Genomic DNA, 15,188 nt, shown 5'->3' with positions numbered 1-15,188 from the left:
TAACCTTATAGGTCAACAGAGGCGATCTTGGTATAAAAAAAAAAAAAATCCACCAAAGAATGTAGCCGGGACCATTCGGGCGAAGGGCATTCGTTTCGCCCGGCCATCGTCAATCAATCATTCGCGCATTTTGAAAACCGTGATCGGTCTCGGGATTCATCGGACCTAAACTTTGGAATCTGAATCCATTCCGCTCGAGGTTTTTTGTTGTCGCTATGAAGTGAAATATTGCTTTCAAATGTGAATTGTTCTGTTCGAGCACGCGTTAGTTAGTCGGTTCATCAGTTGCAAATGGCCACGGTCAAAATTCGCAGATGCGTGCGTTTTCTTGAGCGCAAACAAAACGTAGTACTTTTTTTTTTTTTTTTTTAACCGCTTGAGAACAATGTTGACAATTTGCATCTTAAGCCGTTCGATATCCCGGGGCGAAGAGTCACAGCAAGCCGCTCGCTAACATTTGGAACATTTTCGACGGGACGAAATCTCCTCGCGCGCAAAGTCGCTTCACTTAGCCGTCGCGCCTCATCGCTAACGGCCTCCAGAACTTGTACGTGAGTTAGCGTAGCTTGACATGAAATACTCACCCCCGCTCGCTAACGGCAAACTCCTGCGGCTAGCTTACGAACTTTGGAATAAAATCCTTGGAAGGCCGACGCTAAAGGGCCTGAGCTTTTCCGTCCACGTTGTGGGCGGATGCAATAATAGCTCGTGTGCCTCTTCCTGCTCTCAATGTGAATTTTTTTTTTTTAATATACATGGCAGGTGCGTTTTCTTCCTTCGCTTGTAACCAATAATAATAATTTTTCGTCCATCGATGATATGAATTAGGTCATTGGCCTCGACACGTTTCTCAAAATCTGAATTTTAAAGAGGGACAGTTTAGTTGAAGGAAAACCAACTGCTGAAAACTGAACTGCTTTGTTACTCCATAGACAACATTTTTTTTGTTGTTTGTTTGTTTTTTAAGCGCATTTATTTGGTGAAGTGCCTTTTCTGCTCCATTTTATTCAGTGGACCAAACCGAGCCAATGATGAATCGTGCGAGCTTTTTGAATGTCGTTGAGGAAACAACGTTTTGGACTACTTTTTCATTCCTTTTGGTCCCGATGGCACCTTGAAATGTTTTTGTTGTCGCTGTCGAGTTTTTGTCCATCCAAACCAAAAGGGCTTTTGCCACCATCGCTAATCACACCCACAGCCCCCCACCCCCCAAAAAAATCCCCCCCTCCCCCGAAAGGTAAGTCGTTCCTATCGTTTCCTCATCCAACCGCCTGCTTCTTCGAAAGGTGTGTAGTTGTCCCCCCCCCCCTTTGACATTTTTCGACTATCATTTGCTTCTCCTCGCATGCGTCCGAACAGCCACGCTCAGAAACATCTTGTTTACGTGTACTGGTGGAAGATTCTAGAAGGACGAGCCATGAAAACAACCTGCTAGGTTAACCCACTTGTCGCTGTTTACATTTGTGTCTTTGTTTTGTCTGTTGTTGTTTTTTTTTGTTGTTGTTTTTTTTCCAAGCTCACAAAAAGAAAAAGCTAAATGTTTTCCCAAAACATACTGCAGCCGGTGCGTGGCCTTGTTGAAGAAACGAGGCCTGTCTTTGTGTGTGTGTGTGTGTTTTACTTGGAGTAATCTCTTGTATCTTACTGTGAGTGCGTCTGTATTTCTTACAGAATGTTACTGAGAAATAAAAGTACATTGAAAAAAAAGCAAACAAGCAATCAAAAAGATTTCCCTTTTTTTGAATGTTCCACCACTACACACTTCAAGAAGCGAGATGTTCCTGACGCGCTAGCTTGACCGTCGTTCCGTTGCCGCTAGTAAAAAGTCACAAAAAAAGTATGAATTGAAGGGGGGGGGGGAAAGGCTTTTGCCGATATTCGACTCTCCCAAACGTGTCGGTTTTATGTTGGGAAATCATCGCAGAAGAGTTTTGTGAAAGTCGATCGTGTATTATTATTTTTTGCTCATCTTGCTAATGAACCCCTTAGCAAAGGTTTAGCGAAATCCTTCATCTTGTTTTTTGACATCCAATGAACAAGTGCGCTCAAAAATGGAAGATGATTCCAGGGCTGAACCGAACACAAACATTTTGTGAACAAATCGTCCGAGTCATCTTTGCCAAATCCCCCGAACAAACGGGTGATCAAAATAATTTTCAAACAGACCCCCACCAAGTGCGAATGATCCGAAATGCGTGTGTTGAAGGCTATTATCACGCTGGACGGTCTGCCGGGTGGTCCCGGTGGAAAAAAAAAATACATTCCCGGTTTACATGATTCATTTTGTGTGTGTAATCTTACTTAAAAGAAACCTGATCTCAAGGGGGGGGGGGATCATCAGATTTCTGTCAAGACTGTACAATTGCTAACAAAAATTAGCCACATGGCTACGCAATTTTTTTTTTAAATGAAAGAAGCAGTTTTGCGTTAAGCCAACCAAAAAAAGCGTCCGTAGAAACAGACCAAAGGCGCCCCCCCCACCCCCTACCAAGGCAGAACGAGATTTCAATGCAACCTAAAGACGACACAGTATGCATGGAAGTTCCTTTAGTTTCGCTCAAATCCAGCTAGCAAACTTTGAGCACAACAAAAATGGCAAAAATTCTTTGACCATAATTACTTAAAAAAACAAAAAAACAAATGCGAATATAAATTCAGGAATCCAACCGTCTTCGGAGTCTTGCGGAAGGAAATGGGCCGTGTAGTTTTCGCGTCAGCCCCGCCAACAAACAAGCGCTTGACCAAAATGAGACCTTTTGCACTTTTGGACCTGGTGGAGGTAAGATATTTTTGCGGCTTCTGTCCTGAGATGTGAAAAAAATTTTTTGTCGTTAGCATTAACATCTGTGACTGTTCTAAAAATTTTAATTTTAGATTTTTTTTCAGTCAGTGCAACATCAACAGCTTGTCTTCTTTTAAGGAAATTAAATGCATCACAATTGTTTCTTTAGTCAAGTGCAACATGAATAGTTTGCCTTCATTTTAGGAGCAATGCAGATTTTTTTTTTTTCAAGGGGATTATTTTGTTTCAGATTTTGACATGGCTCCCCGCCGAGAAAAACAAAATCAAAAAGAATTTGAAAAAACTTGCAGGTTGCAGTCTATGACTAAAACAGTTTTAAGCCAAGCGTGGTTATAGCCAGTCGGCGATGAACGGACTCTTGGAGAAGCTAACAAGCTAACAAGCGTTCACTTTGGAGTACGCTTCCAAAGAAAAGGATTTTTCCCCAACTTGAAGTTTTTGTCTCGTTCCGGCAGGTTCCGACGTGGCGGCGAGCGATCCGACGACACCCGAAGGCATCGTTCCGCTTCCTGCTTCGCTGGACGATCGGTCGCCGCCACCGGCGACGGCCAAGGAGCACAAGTCCACCAAGAGGGGCGACGACTCGGACAGCGACTTCGAGTCTGACCCACCTTCGCCGAAAAGCAGCGAAGAGGAGGAGGAGGAGCCCGAGGAGGATGAAGGCCCCGTCAGCGAACACGGCGAGGACACCGAGCCTGAGAATCTGGGTCAGCGACCGCTCTTGATGGAGTCCGAAGAAGACGGCGAGGACGACGACAAGCGCAGCTTGGACTCGGAGGACAAGGCCAAAAATCTCTCCAAGAAGCAAGTCGGCGCCGGGCGGAGGCATCAAGGCCGGTCCGATCCGGTTCCGGCGGACCCTCGGGACTCGCTCGCCCCGGTGGACATCTTCGGCGCCGTCCCCTTCCTTGCCGGAGACCCCGTGGTGGGCGATATCTTTGCCGAAGCGCCTTTTGGGCAGGTCGGCCCCCAACAGGCGGCGGCGGCCGAAGATTTTGACGTCTTCACCAAAGCGCCGTTCAGCCGCAACCTCTCCAAGAACGCCGGCGGCCCGACGCCGCCCGTTTCCCCCGCCGAGGGCGTGGACGTCTTCGGCTTCGGCCCCTTCCAGCCGGGCGCCCCGTTTCCGACCACGTCCAGGAGCGCCGAGGACATTTTTCTCCCGTCGGCAGAGGACTCGCCGCGGCAACAGAGGTTGAAACAGCGCAGCCTCCAGAAGCTGTCGTCGCGCCAGAGGAAAAGCAAGCAGGACGCCGCCGGGACGGGCGGCGGCAAGCGGCACCACGGAACCCCCACTGGCGGGAGGAAAAGCGCCAAACCCGCTTTCCGGACCCCGGAGTGGGTCCGCAGACACAAGAAAGTGGGACGGCGGGACTCGCAGAGCAGCAACGAGTTCCTCAGTGATTCCAAAGAGAACATCAGCGTGGATGTCACCATTGCCGAAGGGAAGGACCACGGTGGCCAAATCCAAAAGGACGACGTTCTGGATCCCTTCGGGGCCAAACCTTTCCACCCGCAGGACGGAGGGCGCAACGGAGGAGGCGGCTACCCGGGGGGCCTCGCCGAAAGCAAGAGCGACCTGGGCACCTCCTGGGCGGCGGCTCTTCGCGGGGATTGCGACGCCACGGACGATTTCGGGGCGGTGCCTTTCACGGAAGTGGTGGTCCCCGGCGGACCTCGGCAGCAGCCGGTAGAACTGGACCCTTTTGGTGCCGCGCCGTTTCCATCCAAGCAGTGACTCCGGACGTCTTCCCTTTCTGACCGCTAGCCCGGAAGTGGCTGTGCGACAGACGGCGTTGGACTTCTTGAGACCACTTCGATCCTGAAGTCCCCCCGAAGCGGTTTTGTTGCCACGGCGGGATGAGAGAGAAACCTTGGCAATCCAACAGACTGATTTGGAATGCGTGACCACTTACAAGGGCACCGCATCATTGAGCGCGAGGGCAACCCAACAAACTGTGATTTCCAATTAACCCCCCCCCCCCCCCTAACAATCGCCACCTCAACCAGAGCACCCAAGACCATGCCCAAGGTCAGGACTTCTTGGCCCTGGCGCAGTCCCGGGTGGCTTCAAAATGTGATCTCGAAAGTGCAAATATCCCACGACGACCGGCCTGAACAGGCAAGCACCTTCGGTTCCGCAGGAACAGGATCGTGCTGGGCGGAGTCTCGCATGGTGCCAACTCAAGACGGGTTTTTGGGTGCACTGCCCCAGAAAATCTCAAGTTACGCTCAACTGGGATATCCAACGCGCTTTTGTAACACTCATTCGTAGCACAAAGACTGATTTCTAATTTGCGACTGTTCCAGTGGTACTGCGCTAAGCTACCGCTCTGTTTCTTTAATTTCTAAAGTAGCACTGCAACGCTGAGCAGAGGTTGCAAGACTTCCGAGATTTATTTTGGTCCCCGTTTGGGTAAAAGGTATCCTGGACCTGGAGAGCCCCAAGGGGAGAACTCCAAGGTGCTAACGGTGGGGAAATCCTGATGTCCTGAGCCCCACCAGTAGAAAGTCCTTTCTCGGCTCTTCACGGGAAATGTAAAACCAAGGACAATTTCTTTTTGGGGGGTGTGGGGGTGGGGCAGGGGCGTTTCCTCCACCAAACTGAAGTAGTAGCGAGATCGGCAAGACCACTTTCCATATATGAGATTCTCTTTTGGACCAAGTCTGTCCCTGAAACAGAGACAGACTTGTGAAGCGTCACCTCTGGGAAGTCCTAGTCTGACCGTGGACTGATGTTGGGGGGGTGGGGGGGCCTCACAGAAGTGGCACAAGAGAAATTGCAGACGCAATTTTTAGCCCCTCCCCCACTTCCAGCAAGGACTCCTTTGCTCACATCCCCTCACAAAAAGTATGGCGTACATCTTCTAAACCGCTTCTCACTAAGGAGTTGACCCACTCTTGGCGTTAGTCTTCCTGTGCCGCATTTTTTCTCTGGCAGGGCAACCAAAACTGCCGACACCCCCCGAAACCCTGTTGAGGCACTGTGGAGTTAGCATATCGTTTTAGCTGTTTTGATGCTGCAGAAGCGACCTTCTCCAAACTGTGATTTCTGTCTGACTGTTCTGCACACTTAAATTTTTTTTTTTTTTGATACCACAGTGGTACCTTGACTTATGAGTGCCGTAATGTTTTTTTTTTCTAGTCAGAAACCGTAGCTTGGTCATTTTTGTTTACTTTTGAGTTGCGATCCAAAATTTGAGTAACAAAAGGTACTGTCGTGCCCTCACATTTGGGCAAGGAGAGCGGCCGTTTATGGAGCAATTCCAACCCACTCAACTCGTAAGGCAAGGTACCACACAGTATTTTGCACCGCAAAGCCTTACTAGCATTTCTATGGGTGGGGGGTCAGGGGGGGCGCCTTTGCTGCACAGTACCTCGGAGAAAACCTTGTTAACCACTTTGATTCTGTTCTTGTTCAAGCCCTTCTCTTTCTATGCATGTCACCGTGGACCAGAAGGGATTGTTTTTGTTCTCACGTTGACTCTGACTCTGCACTGTGGTGATTTATTTTTTATTTTTTATTTTGGACACATTTCTGCAACCGCTCTTCTCCTAAGTGCTCTCTTTTGATTGTAAGACGCAATCTGATATTTTTAGGCTGATGCCATATTTTTTTTCCTTTTCGATTTTGTATGGAAAAAGCTTGAGTTCAAATATATTTGAGAAATGTGACTGATTGTTTTTTTTCTTTTAGAGCATGTCAATACCGCACTATATACCGCACTGAATGACGGTCCTGCGGTGGACCACGTCTGGCATCCACGATGTGGGCCGCATTCGGCCCAGATCTGAGCCGCATTGTAAAACCATATCTGGCCCTACTCTGGCCCGACGCTGGGCCAGAACAGGTTCCTGATATCAGCCTGAATTCAACCTCAACTAAGCCACATCTTTCATGAGCCATATTTGACCCACATTAAAAAAGGGGTCTAAAAAATGACTGTGATAAAAATATGCTTAATGTCATAATTTGTGAACCTCACATATAACTCCACATACACTGGAAAAATGCAGTTTTCTTTATTTAACAGTGAAAACGACCATGTATAGTAAGGCGTTTTTGGACAAAATTTTTAGCCCCAAAAAACGACCATGTATAGTAAGGCGTTTTTAGCCGAAAAAAAACGACCATGTATAGTAAGTCATTTTTGGACAAAGGTTTTAGCCGAAAAAACCGACCATGTATAGTAAGGCGTTTTTCTACGAAAAAAACTACCATGTATAGTAAAGCGTTTATAGCCAAAAAAACGACCATGTATAGTAAGGCATTTTTGACCGAAAAAAACGACCATGTATACTAAGGCATTTTTGGCCGAAAAAACCGACCATGTATAGTAAGGCGTTTTTAACCCCCCCAAAAACGGCCATGTATAGTAAGGCGTTTTTAGCCGAAAAAAACGACCATGTATAGTAAGGCGTTTTTAGCCGAAAAAAACGACCATGTATAGTAAGGCGTTTTTGACCGAAAAAAACGACCATGTATAGTAAGGCGTTTTTAGCCGAAAAAAACGACCATGTATAGTAAGGCGTTTTTGACCGAAAAAAACGACCATGTATAGTAAGGCGTTTTTAGTCCAAATAAACGACCATGTATAGTAAGGCGTTTTTAGCCGAAAAAAACGACCATGTATAGTAAGGCGTTTTTGGCTGAAAAAAATGACCATGTATAGTAAGGCGTTTTTGGACAAAGTTTTTAGCCGATACATGATCGTTTTTTTCAGCTAAAAACGCCTTACTATGCATGGTCGTTTTTTTCGGTCAAAAACGACTTACTATACATGGTCGTTTTTTCGGTCAAAAACGCCTTACTATACATGGTCGTTTTTTTCAGCTAAAAACGCCTTACTATACATGGTCGTTTTTTTCGTCGAAAAACACCTTACTATACATGGTTGTTTTTTTCGGCTGAAAATTGTGTCCAAAAACGCCTTACTATACATGGTAGTTTTTTTCGGCTAAAAACGCCTTACTATACATGGTCGTTTTTTTCGGCTAAAAACGCCTTACTATACATGGTGTTTTTTTTCGCGCGAAAAACGCCTTACTATACATGGTCGTTTTTTTCGGTCAAAAACGCCTTACTATACATGGTCGCTTTTTTCAGCTAAAAACGCCTTACTATACATGGTCGTTTTTTTCGGTCAAAAACGCCTTACTATACATGGTCGCTTTTTTCAGCTAAAAACGCCTTACTATACATGGTCGTTTTTTTCGGTCAAAAACGCCTTACTATACATGGTCGTTTTTTCCGGCTAAAACGCCGTACTATACATGGTCGTTTATTTGGACTAAAAACACCTTACTATACATGGTCGTTTTTTTTCGGTCAAAAACGCCTTACTATACATGGTCGTTTTTTTCGGTCAAAAACGCCTTACTATACATGGTCGTTTTTTTCAGCTAAAAACGGCTTACTATACATGGTCGTTTTTTTTAGGGCTAAAAACGCCTTACTATACATGGTCGTTTTTTTTTCAGCTAAAAACGCCTTACTATACATGGTCGTTTTTTTCGGTCAAAAACGCCTTACTATACATGGTCGCTTTTTTCAGCTAAAAACGCCATACTATACATGGTCGTTTTTTTCGGTCAAAAACGCCTTACTATACATGGTAGTTTTTTTCGGCTAAAAACGCCTTACTATACATGGTCGTTTTTTTCGGCTAAAAACGCCTTACTATACATGGTGGTTTTTTTCGCGCGAAAAACGCCTTACTATACATGGTCGTTTTTTTCGGTCAAAAACGCCTTACTATACATGGTCGCTTTTTTCAGCTAAAAACGCCTTACTATACATGGTCGTTTTTTTCGGCTAAAAACGCCTTACTATACATGGTCGTTTTTTTCGGTCAAAAACGCCTTACTATACATGGTCGCTTTTTTCAGCTAAAAACGCCTTACTATACATGGTCGTTTTTTTCGGCTAAAAACGCCTTACTATACATGGTCGTTTTTCTCGGTCAAAAACGCCTTACTATACATGGTCGCTTTTTTCAGCTAAAAACGCCTTACTATACATGGTTGTTTTTTTTCGGTCAAAAACGCCTTACTATACATGGTTGTTTTTTTTCGGTCAAAAACGCCTTACTATACATGGTCGTTTTTTTCAGCTAAAAACGCCTTACTATACATGGTCGTTTTTTTCGGTCAAAAACGCCTTACTATACATGGTCGTTTTTTTCGGTCAAAAACGCCTTACTATACATGGTCGTTTTTTTCGGTCAAAAACGCCTTACTATATTATCCATCCATCCATCCATTTTCTGAACCGCTTAGTCCTCACTAGGGTCGCGGGGGGTGCTGGAGCCTAACCAAGCCGTCTTCGGGCAGTAGGCGGGGGACACCCTGGATCAGTTGCCAGCCAATCGCAGGGCACACAGAGACGAACAACCATCCACGCTCACATTCACACCTAGGGACAATTTAGAGCGTCCAATCAGCCTGCCATGCATGTTTTTGGAATGTGGGAGGAAACCGGAGCACCCGGAGAAAACCCACGCAGGCCCGGGGAGAACATGCAAACTCCACACAGGGAGCCCGGAGCTGGACTCGAACCCGGTACCTCTGCACTGTGAAGCCGACGTGCTAACCACTGGGCTACCGGGCCGCCCCCTTACTATATTACATGGTCGTTTTTTCGGTCAAAAACGCCTTACTATACATGGTCGTTTTTTTCGGTCAAAAACGCCTTACTATATTACATGGTCGTTTTTTCGGTCAAAAACGCCTTACTATACATGGTCGTTTTTTTCGGTCAAAAACGCCTTACTATATTACATGGTCGTTTTTTTCGGTCAAAAACGCCTTACTATATTACATGGTCGTTTTTTCGGTCAAAAACGCCTTACTATACATGGTCGTTTTTTTCGGTCAAAAACGCCTTACTATACATGGTCGTTTTTTTCGGCTAAAAACGCCTTACTATACATGGTCATTTTTTTCAGCTAAAAACGCCTTACTATACATGGTCGTTTTTTTTCGGTCAAAAACGCCTTACTATACATGGTCGTTTTTTTCGGCTAAAAACGCCTTACTATACATGGTCGTTTTTTCAGCTAAAAACGCCTTACTATACATGGTCGTTTTTTCAGCTAAAAACGCCTTACTATACATGGTCGTTTTTTCGGGCTAAAAACGCCTTACTATATACATGGTCGTTTTTTTCGGGCTAAAAATGGCTTACTATACATGGTCGTTTTTTTCGGGCTAAAAATGGCTTACTATACATGGTCGGTTTTTTTCGGCCAAAAATGCCTTAGTATACATGGTCGTTTTTTTCGGCTAAAAACTTTGTCCAAAAACGCCTTACTATACATGGTCGTTTTTTTCGGTCAAAAACGCCTTACTATACATGGTTGTTTTTTTCCGGTCAAAAACGCCTTACTATACATGGTCGTTTTTTTTCGGCTAAAAACGCCTTACTATACATGGTCGTTTTTTTTCGGTCAAAAACGCCTTACTATACATGGTCGTTTTTTTCGGCTAAAAACGCCTTACTATACATGGTCGTTTTTTTCAGCTAAAAACGCCTTACTATACATGGTCGTTTTTTTCGGGCTAAAAATGGCTTACTATACATGGTCGTTTTTTTTCGGCTAAAAACGCCTTACTATACATGGTCGTTTTTTTCGGCTGAAAACTTTGTCCAAAAACACCTTCCTATACATGGTCGTTTTTTTTAATCCAAAAACGCCTTACTATACATGGTCGCTTTTTTCGGGCTAAAAACGCCTTACTATACATGGTCTTTTTTTTCGACTAAAAACGCCTTACTATACATGGTCGTTTTTTTCGGGCTAAAAACGCCTTACTATACATGGTCGTTTTTTCCGGTCAAAAACGCCTTACTATATCCATGGTCAAACATACAAAAACGACTTCAATAAGCCCTACTTATCATGTTGGTCAAAGAAAGCCATATGCCTTTGGTTGCAACTTGTGGGGATTGAACACTCAACCGCTAATTTGGGACATGGTTTTTCTACCCCTGAGCCACACCACCACATAACTGCTTGTTTGTTTTGTGTTGTCTTCAATAAAGCTGCAAATAGTGGTTAAAGAAAATTGTGACCTTGTTGCAAACACTGAGAATCGAACACACAATCGCCGGATTTGGGACTTGAGCTTTCTACCAGTGAGCTAACACATCGCAATGAATCTTTGGGTTGTTTTGGGTTTTTCCTCAAATAAGTTGTATATGGTGGTTAAAGAGTAGACATTGTTGCAACAAGCAGGAATCGAACACTCAACCGTAGGTGTGGCACTCCATTACTCTACCATTGAGCCAAAGTACCACTTAAAGCATAGGAGTTTTTGTGTTTTTTTATTAATCATGGTCGTTTCTTTCGGCTATAAACTGGCAATACATGGTTGGGTTTTTTTCGGCTAAAAACGCCTTTCTACACATGGTAATTTTTTTCGGCTAAAAACGCCTTACTATATGTGGTCGTTTTTTTCGGTCAAAAACGCCTTACTATACATGGTGTTTTTTTTGGACTAAAAACGCCTTACTGTACATGGTCGTTTTTTTCGGCTAAAAACGCCGTACTATACATGGTCGTTTATTTGGACTAAAAACGCCTTACTACACATGGTCGTTTTCTTCGGCTAAAAACGCCTTAGTATACATGGTTGTTTTTTTCGGGTTAAAACGCCTTACTATACATGCTCGTTTTTTTCCGCTAAAAATTTCATCCAAAAACGCCTTACTATACATGGTCGTTTTTTTCGGCTAAAAACGCTTTACATATACATGGTCGTTTTTTCCCCGCTAAAAACGCCTTACTATACATGGTCGTTTTATTCGGCTAAAAACGCTTTACATAGACATGGTCGTTTTTTTCCCGCTAAAAACGCCTTACTATACAAGGTCGTTTTTTTTCGTCGAAAAACGCCTTACTATACATGGTCGTTTTTAAGGCTAAAAAAGCCTTACTATACGTAGTTGTTTTTTTCCCGGCTAAAAACGCCTTACTGAGCAGTGTTGACAGTCCACGCAGCACTTTGTGGTAATCATACTGCAACAATCCAGATATTTGAGGCTGCCGCATTGACACTGGATCGCAACTGGTACATTGCGATATTAATAATGCATCCCGAACTCTAATGCAGATTGTATTACTATGTTGTGTCTGTATGTGTTCCATCTTGCCGGCAAGGTCCATCCTCCCCCCGGATGCCACGAATGTCCTGCTGGATTCGCAGCTAAAAGTGTCACGCCAGCCGACCGATGCGTCGTGCGGCTGCGTCAAGGATGGTCTCAAACAGGTCTATGCGTGTTGATGAGAAAATGTGAAACCAACCGTTCGTCACGTGCGGGTCAAGGGCTTATGTTTTTACTAAAGGTTGTGTTTTAGTTCCAGCCAGCTCGGACATTAGTTGCGTTCAAAATACAAAATAATACCTTTGCCGCAAACAGCCTCGCGTGCATTCAAGCAGTCCAAAATACATCTGGCTGTTTTTAATGCATCTTGTTTCAGCCACAAAGCATCGTGCGATTGTGACATTTGCCTCCTTTTGGCTGAGATTTTTGCATTCTTTTTTTTTTTTCTATGCCCACCGGCTGGAGAAGAACACAAACTGATCCGAATCCTCCCTGGGCCCGAGTTTCATCTACCAAGATGCAGTTTAATCAGTGTAATGACTGTCCAGCATGTGAAATGCTAACACGACGATGGCCTTCCTGCGATCAACTGGCGGCCTCTGAAGCAGCAGGCACGCATGCTGGAAGAAGAAAAAGAAACGCATGGGAGCAAATAACCGACTGTCAGAAAGGGTCTCGTTGAGCACTTGGTTGGATGATCAAGTTCCGACAAGAACGCAATTGTATTTTTTGGTCTTGCCGATTAACGATTGGCCGGCGGATCACCAAATCTTTCACAAACTCGATTTTTTCTTCTTCTTCTCCTTACTCTGAATAAGAGCGTCCTGCGGTTGGACTTGCGCGCAGGGCTACGAGTGGGCGTGGTTGTCAACGATGTCGGCGGGGCACGGCCGGCTGTGTCTGTAGGCCATGATGAAACAAGACGACTGGTGCCACCAGTAGAACATGAGCAGCAGCAGCACGTGCCACAGCTGGTGGCTGGAGCCCACGTAGTTCAGCTGCCCTGAAACGACGACACGTCGCGTGAAATTGACCTCGCGCGTCTTGCCCGATCGTAACATTTCATCGGGGGGGCGGGGCTTAAGATGCCGCCCCGCCCCCGCGACCCGACCTTGGAGAAATTAAAGAGAATGACGGTAAATAGCAAATTTCAGTCCGCCAGTTTTTTTTTTTTTTTTAACGTGAAAATCATATTTGGGGGGGGGGGGGGGGGACAACTGATGAATGAGTGGTCTGCGGCTGACCTGGGAAGTAACGTTCGGGCACTTTGGAGACGTAGAAGAGCAGCGCCGCCGCCGCCATCAAATACATGACCAGCACGCGCGGGGTGAACGCCTGAGGGAGACCAACGGCAACAATAATAATGGGGAAGAAAAAAAAAAGGAAAAGGGAGGGGTGGGGGGGGGGTGTAATGAAAAGACATGCGAGCTCACTTGCACGAGCTCCGAGGAGAAGCCGCCAGCATCGCAGACCCAGTGCACGACGGGAACCAGGCCGCTGGAGGCCAGCGCGCAGAAGGCCAGCCAGCGAGGGCGGCGCCACTGCTTGCTCAGGAAGTTGGGGTGGATGTGCGCCAGGAAGACGGCCAGGATCATGGCCAGCACCGTCACCAGGTACACCTGCCGCCAGTACTGAGGGCAAACGCAAATCAATACTCCTTTCCTCAAAAGGGTTCGCTTTCGAAAGGTGGAAAAATCCATCTTCCAAGTGAAAATAAGCAACGCTCAAAAATGGACACCCCGGCTTCAGTTTTTCCTCATTTTTAGAGGAAACGAGTCAAATCGACATTTTAAAAAGGTCCAAAATGGCGTCCTCACGTTATTGCAGTAGAAAGCATAGAAGACGGCGGGCACGTAGCAGCCCAAGATGCCCAGCGACACGCCGGCGTAGTCCAGGGCCATCCAGCGTCGGCTGGTCTTCTCCGAGCGGTGGCAGCAGAACAGGTGGTAGCCCGCCGAGCACAGCAGGCACAGCTGAGGGGCGACGACGGATTAGCTCGCGACGCCATTTTGGGGTGTTTCATTGAGCGGCAAGACAATGGCGTGGCCAAGAAAAGAAAAAAACAATGGTCGACAAGTACCTGAAAGCAGAAGAGTCCCACCGAGTAAATGACGTAGTCCTCACGCGAGACTCCCATCTGCGGCAGGACGTGCGCCACGTGGTACACGGCCAGGAAGAAGAAGAACAGGAAGCCCAGCAGGTGAGTCCAGATGTTCACCGTCTCGTTGGAAAGGACCAAGAGGCTGACGGACGCACACGCGTAGTACGTGTCAACGTACCGAGAGGTTGCGTCTCGGCGCCAATCGACCGTGTTCATGCAACCCAAGCGGCTCAGAATGAATCCTGACGACAAAACTAAAGCCGCCATTTACCTTTTGATGCAGAGCCTGGAGGGCAGGTAGGCCCTGTAGCCGTCCGTGATGTACGGGTTGTCGCGCAGGTAGCCCGGGATCTGCTCGTAGGTGTACAGGCGAATCCCGCGGGGTACCAGTACCGGCCAGTACTGGTAGCCCCCCAGCTCGATGTAGTGGGTGGTCTGGCCGCTCTTCTGAGGCATGACGGCAGTGGGGGGCGCTTTCTTCGGACCTAACAGAGGGCAAACGGGTCAGAACAATCATTTATTGTCATGACTATAACCTCTTATCAAAATTCATAAGTCGGCGTTCCATCATAATTCTAACTTGGGCGGTGTACTTCTGCTTTGACTTGGGGTCTTTGTGTGTGTGTGTGTGTGTTTAGTGCCCCCCCCCCCCGAAAAAAAAGCACAAATTTAACAACGGCTGAATAAGCGGCGTAAGCCGCCAGTGACGACAATGAAATCGACATGACCAAGCTCTTTATTTTCGAACGACTCGGTGCCGAATTGGACCACCGATCCAGTTTACCTTAAAACTGACTTTAGTTCCAATGTCTATTAAAACAAGCCTCCATAACCAAAGCGTAAGCAAATCTACGCGAAATTCAAACATGAGTTTGGCGACGAGTGGCTCTTATTTTGGGGATTTGACAACGAGAAGCTAGCTCAATGGCGACTCGTTTCGCCGACAAAAATGAAGATGATTTCACCTTTCAACTTGGCGTATGCGCACGTTGTTCCATTGGGCGTCCTATATAACCCACTAAACATTTAAAAATAAATACGTTAACCCGTAAATCAAATTCCAGAGTTGCGACGCTCAACTTGCAGCTCCATCTTCCAAATCGGCACGGACGTCATTGACAAAAGGACCGACCCCGCCCCCACAACAAAGGGGCGTCCTCAAAGTGCCTGAGTAAAAA

The 15,188-nt window shown here is 46.2% G+C and overlaps 2 protein-coding genes across 3 annotated transcripts in view; one reads left to right on the top strand and one right to left on the bottom strand.

The window, feature by feature from the left end:
- bmp2k (BMP2 inducible kinase) overlaps positions 1–6,478 on the top strand; it is a 25,852-nt gene extending 19,374 nt beyond the window's left edge. The window contains exon 16 of the mRNA XM_052069132.1: positions 3,259–6,478. Within this exon, the coding sequence (XP_051925092.1) occupies positions 3,259–4,541 (1,283 nt within the window). The 3' untranslated portion in view covers positions 4,542–6,478. The remainder of the gene's footprint in view (positions 1–3,258) is intronic.
- Positions 5,745–15,188, bottom strand: paqr3a (progestin and adipoQ receptor family member IIIa). 2 transcript variants are annotated; one of them, XM_052069064.1, is made up of 8 exons: positions 14,976–15,143; positions 14,282–14,495; positions 13,990–14,152; positions 13,727–13,882; positions 13,343–13,540; positions 13,154–13,244; positions 12,718–12,912; positions 5,745–5,776 (listed from the first exon to the last, which is right to left on the bottom strand). In XM_052069064.1, exons 1-7 carry the CDS (start codon positions 15,034–15,036, stop codon positions 12,758–12,760), a joined length of 1,038 nt encoding a protein of 345 aa, XP_051925024.1. In that variant the 5' UTR covers positions 15,037–15,143; the 3' UTR covers positions 5,745–5,776; positions 12,718–12,757. The 2 variants fall into 2 exon arrangements, with proteins under 2 accessions (XP_051925024.1, XP_051925022.1); XM_052069062.1 differs by lacking the exon at positions 5,745–5,776 and adding an exon at positions 9,698–12,529 and having other exon boundaries at positions 14,976–15,188.

The sequence above is a fragment of the Hippocampus zosterae genome, chromosome 6 (assembly GCF_025434085.1).
Source record: "Hippocampus zosterae strain Florida chromosome 6, ASM2543408v3, whole genome shotgun sequence".
NCBI classification, from domain to species: domain Eukaryota; kingdom Metazoa; phylum Chordata; class Actinopteri; order Syngnathiformes; family Syngnathidae; genus Hippocampus; species Hippocampus zosterae.
Note: the sequence above shows the minus strand (reverse complement) of the source record. Positions and strands in the feature narration are given on the sequence as shown.

Coding starts and splice junctions, on each gene's coding strand:
- paqr3a (XM_052069062.1), bottom strand. CDS start 15,036: ATGTTTAGTGGGTTATATAGGACGCCCAATGGAACAACGTGCGCATAC. Junction 14,496..14,975: donor CGCATACGCCAAGTTGAAAG/GTGAAATCATCT, acceptor GCCCTCTGTTAG/GTCCGAAGAAAGCGCCCCCC. Junction 14,153..14,281: donor TCCAGGCTCTGCATCAAAAG/GTAAATGGCGGC, acceptor TGCGTCCGTCAG/CCTCTTGGTCCTTTCCAACG.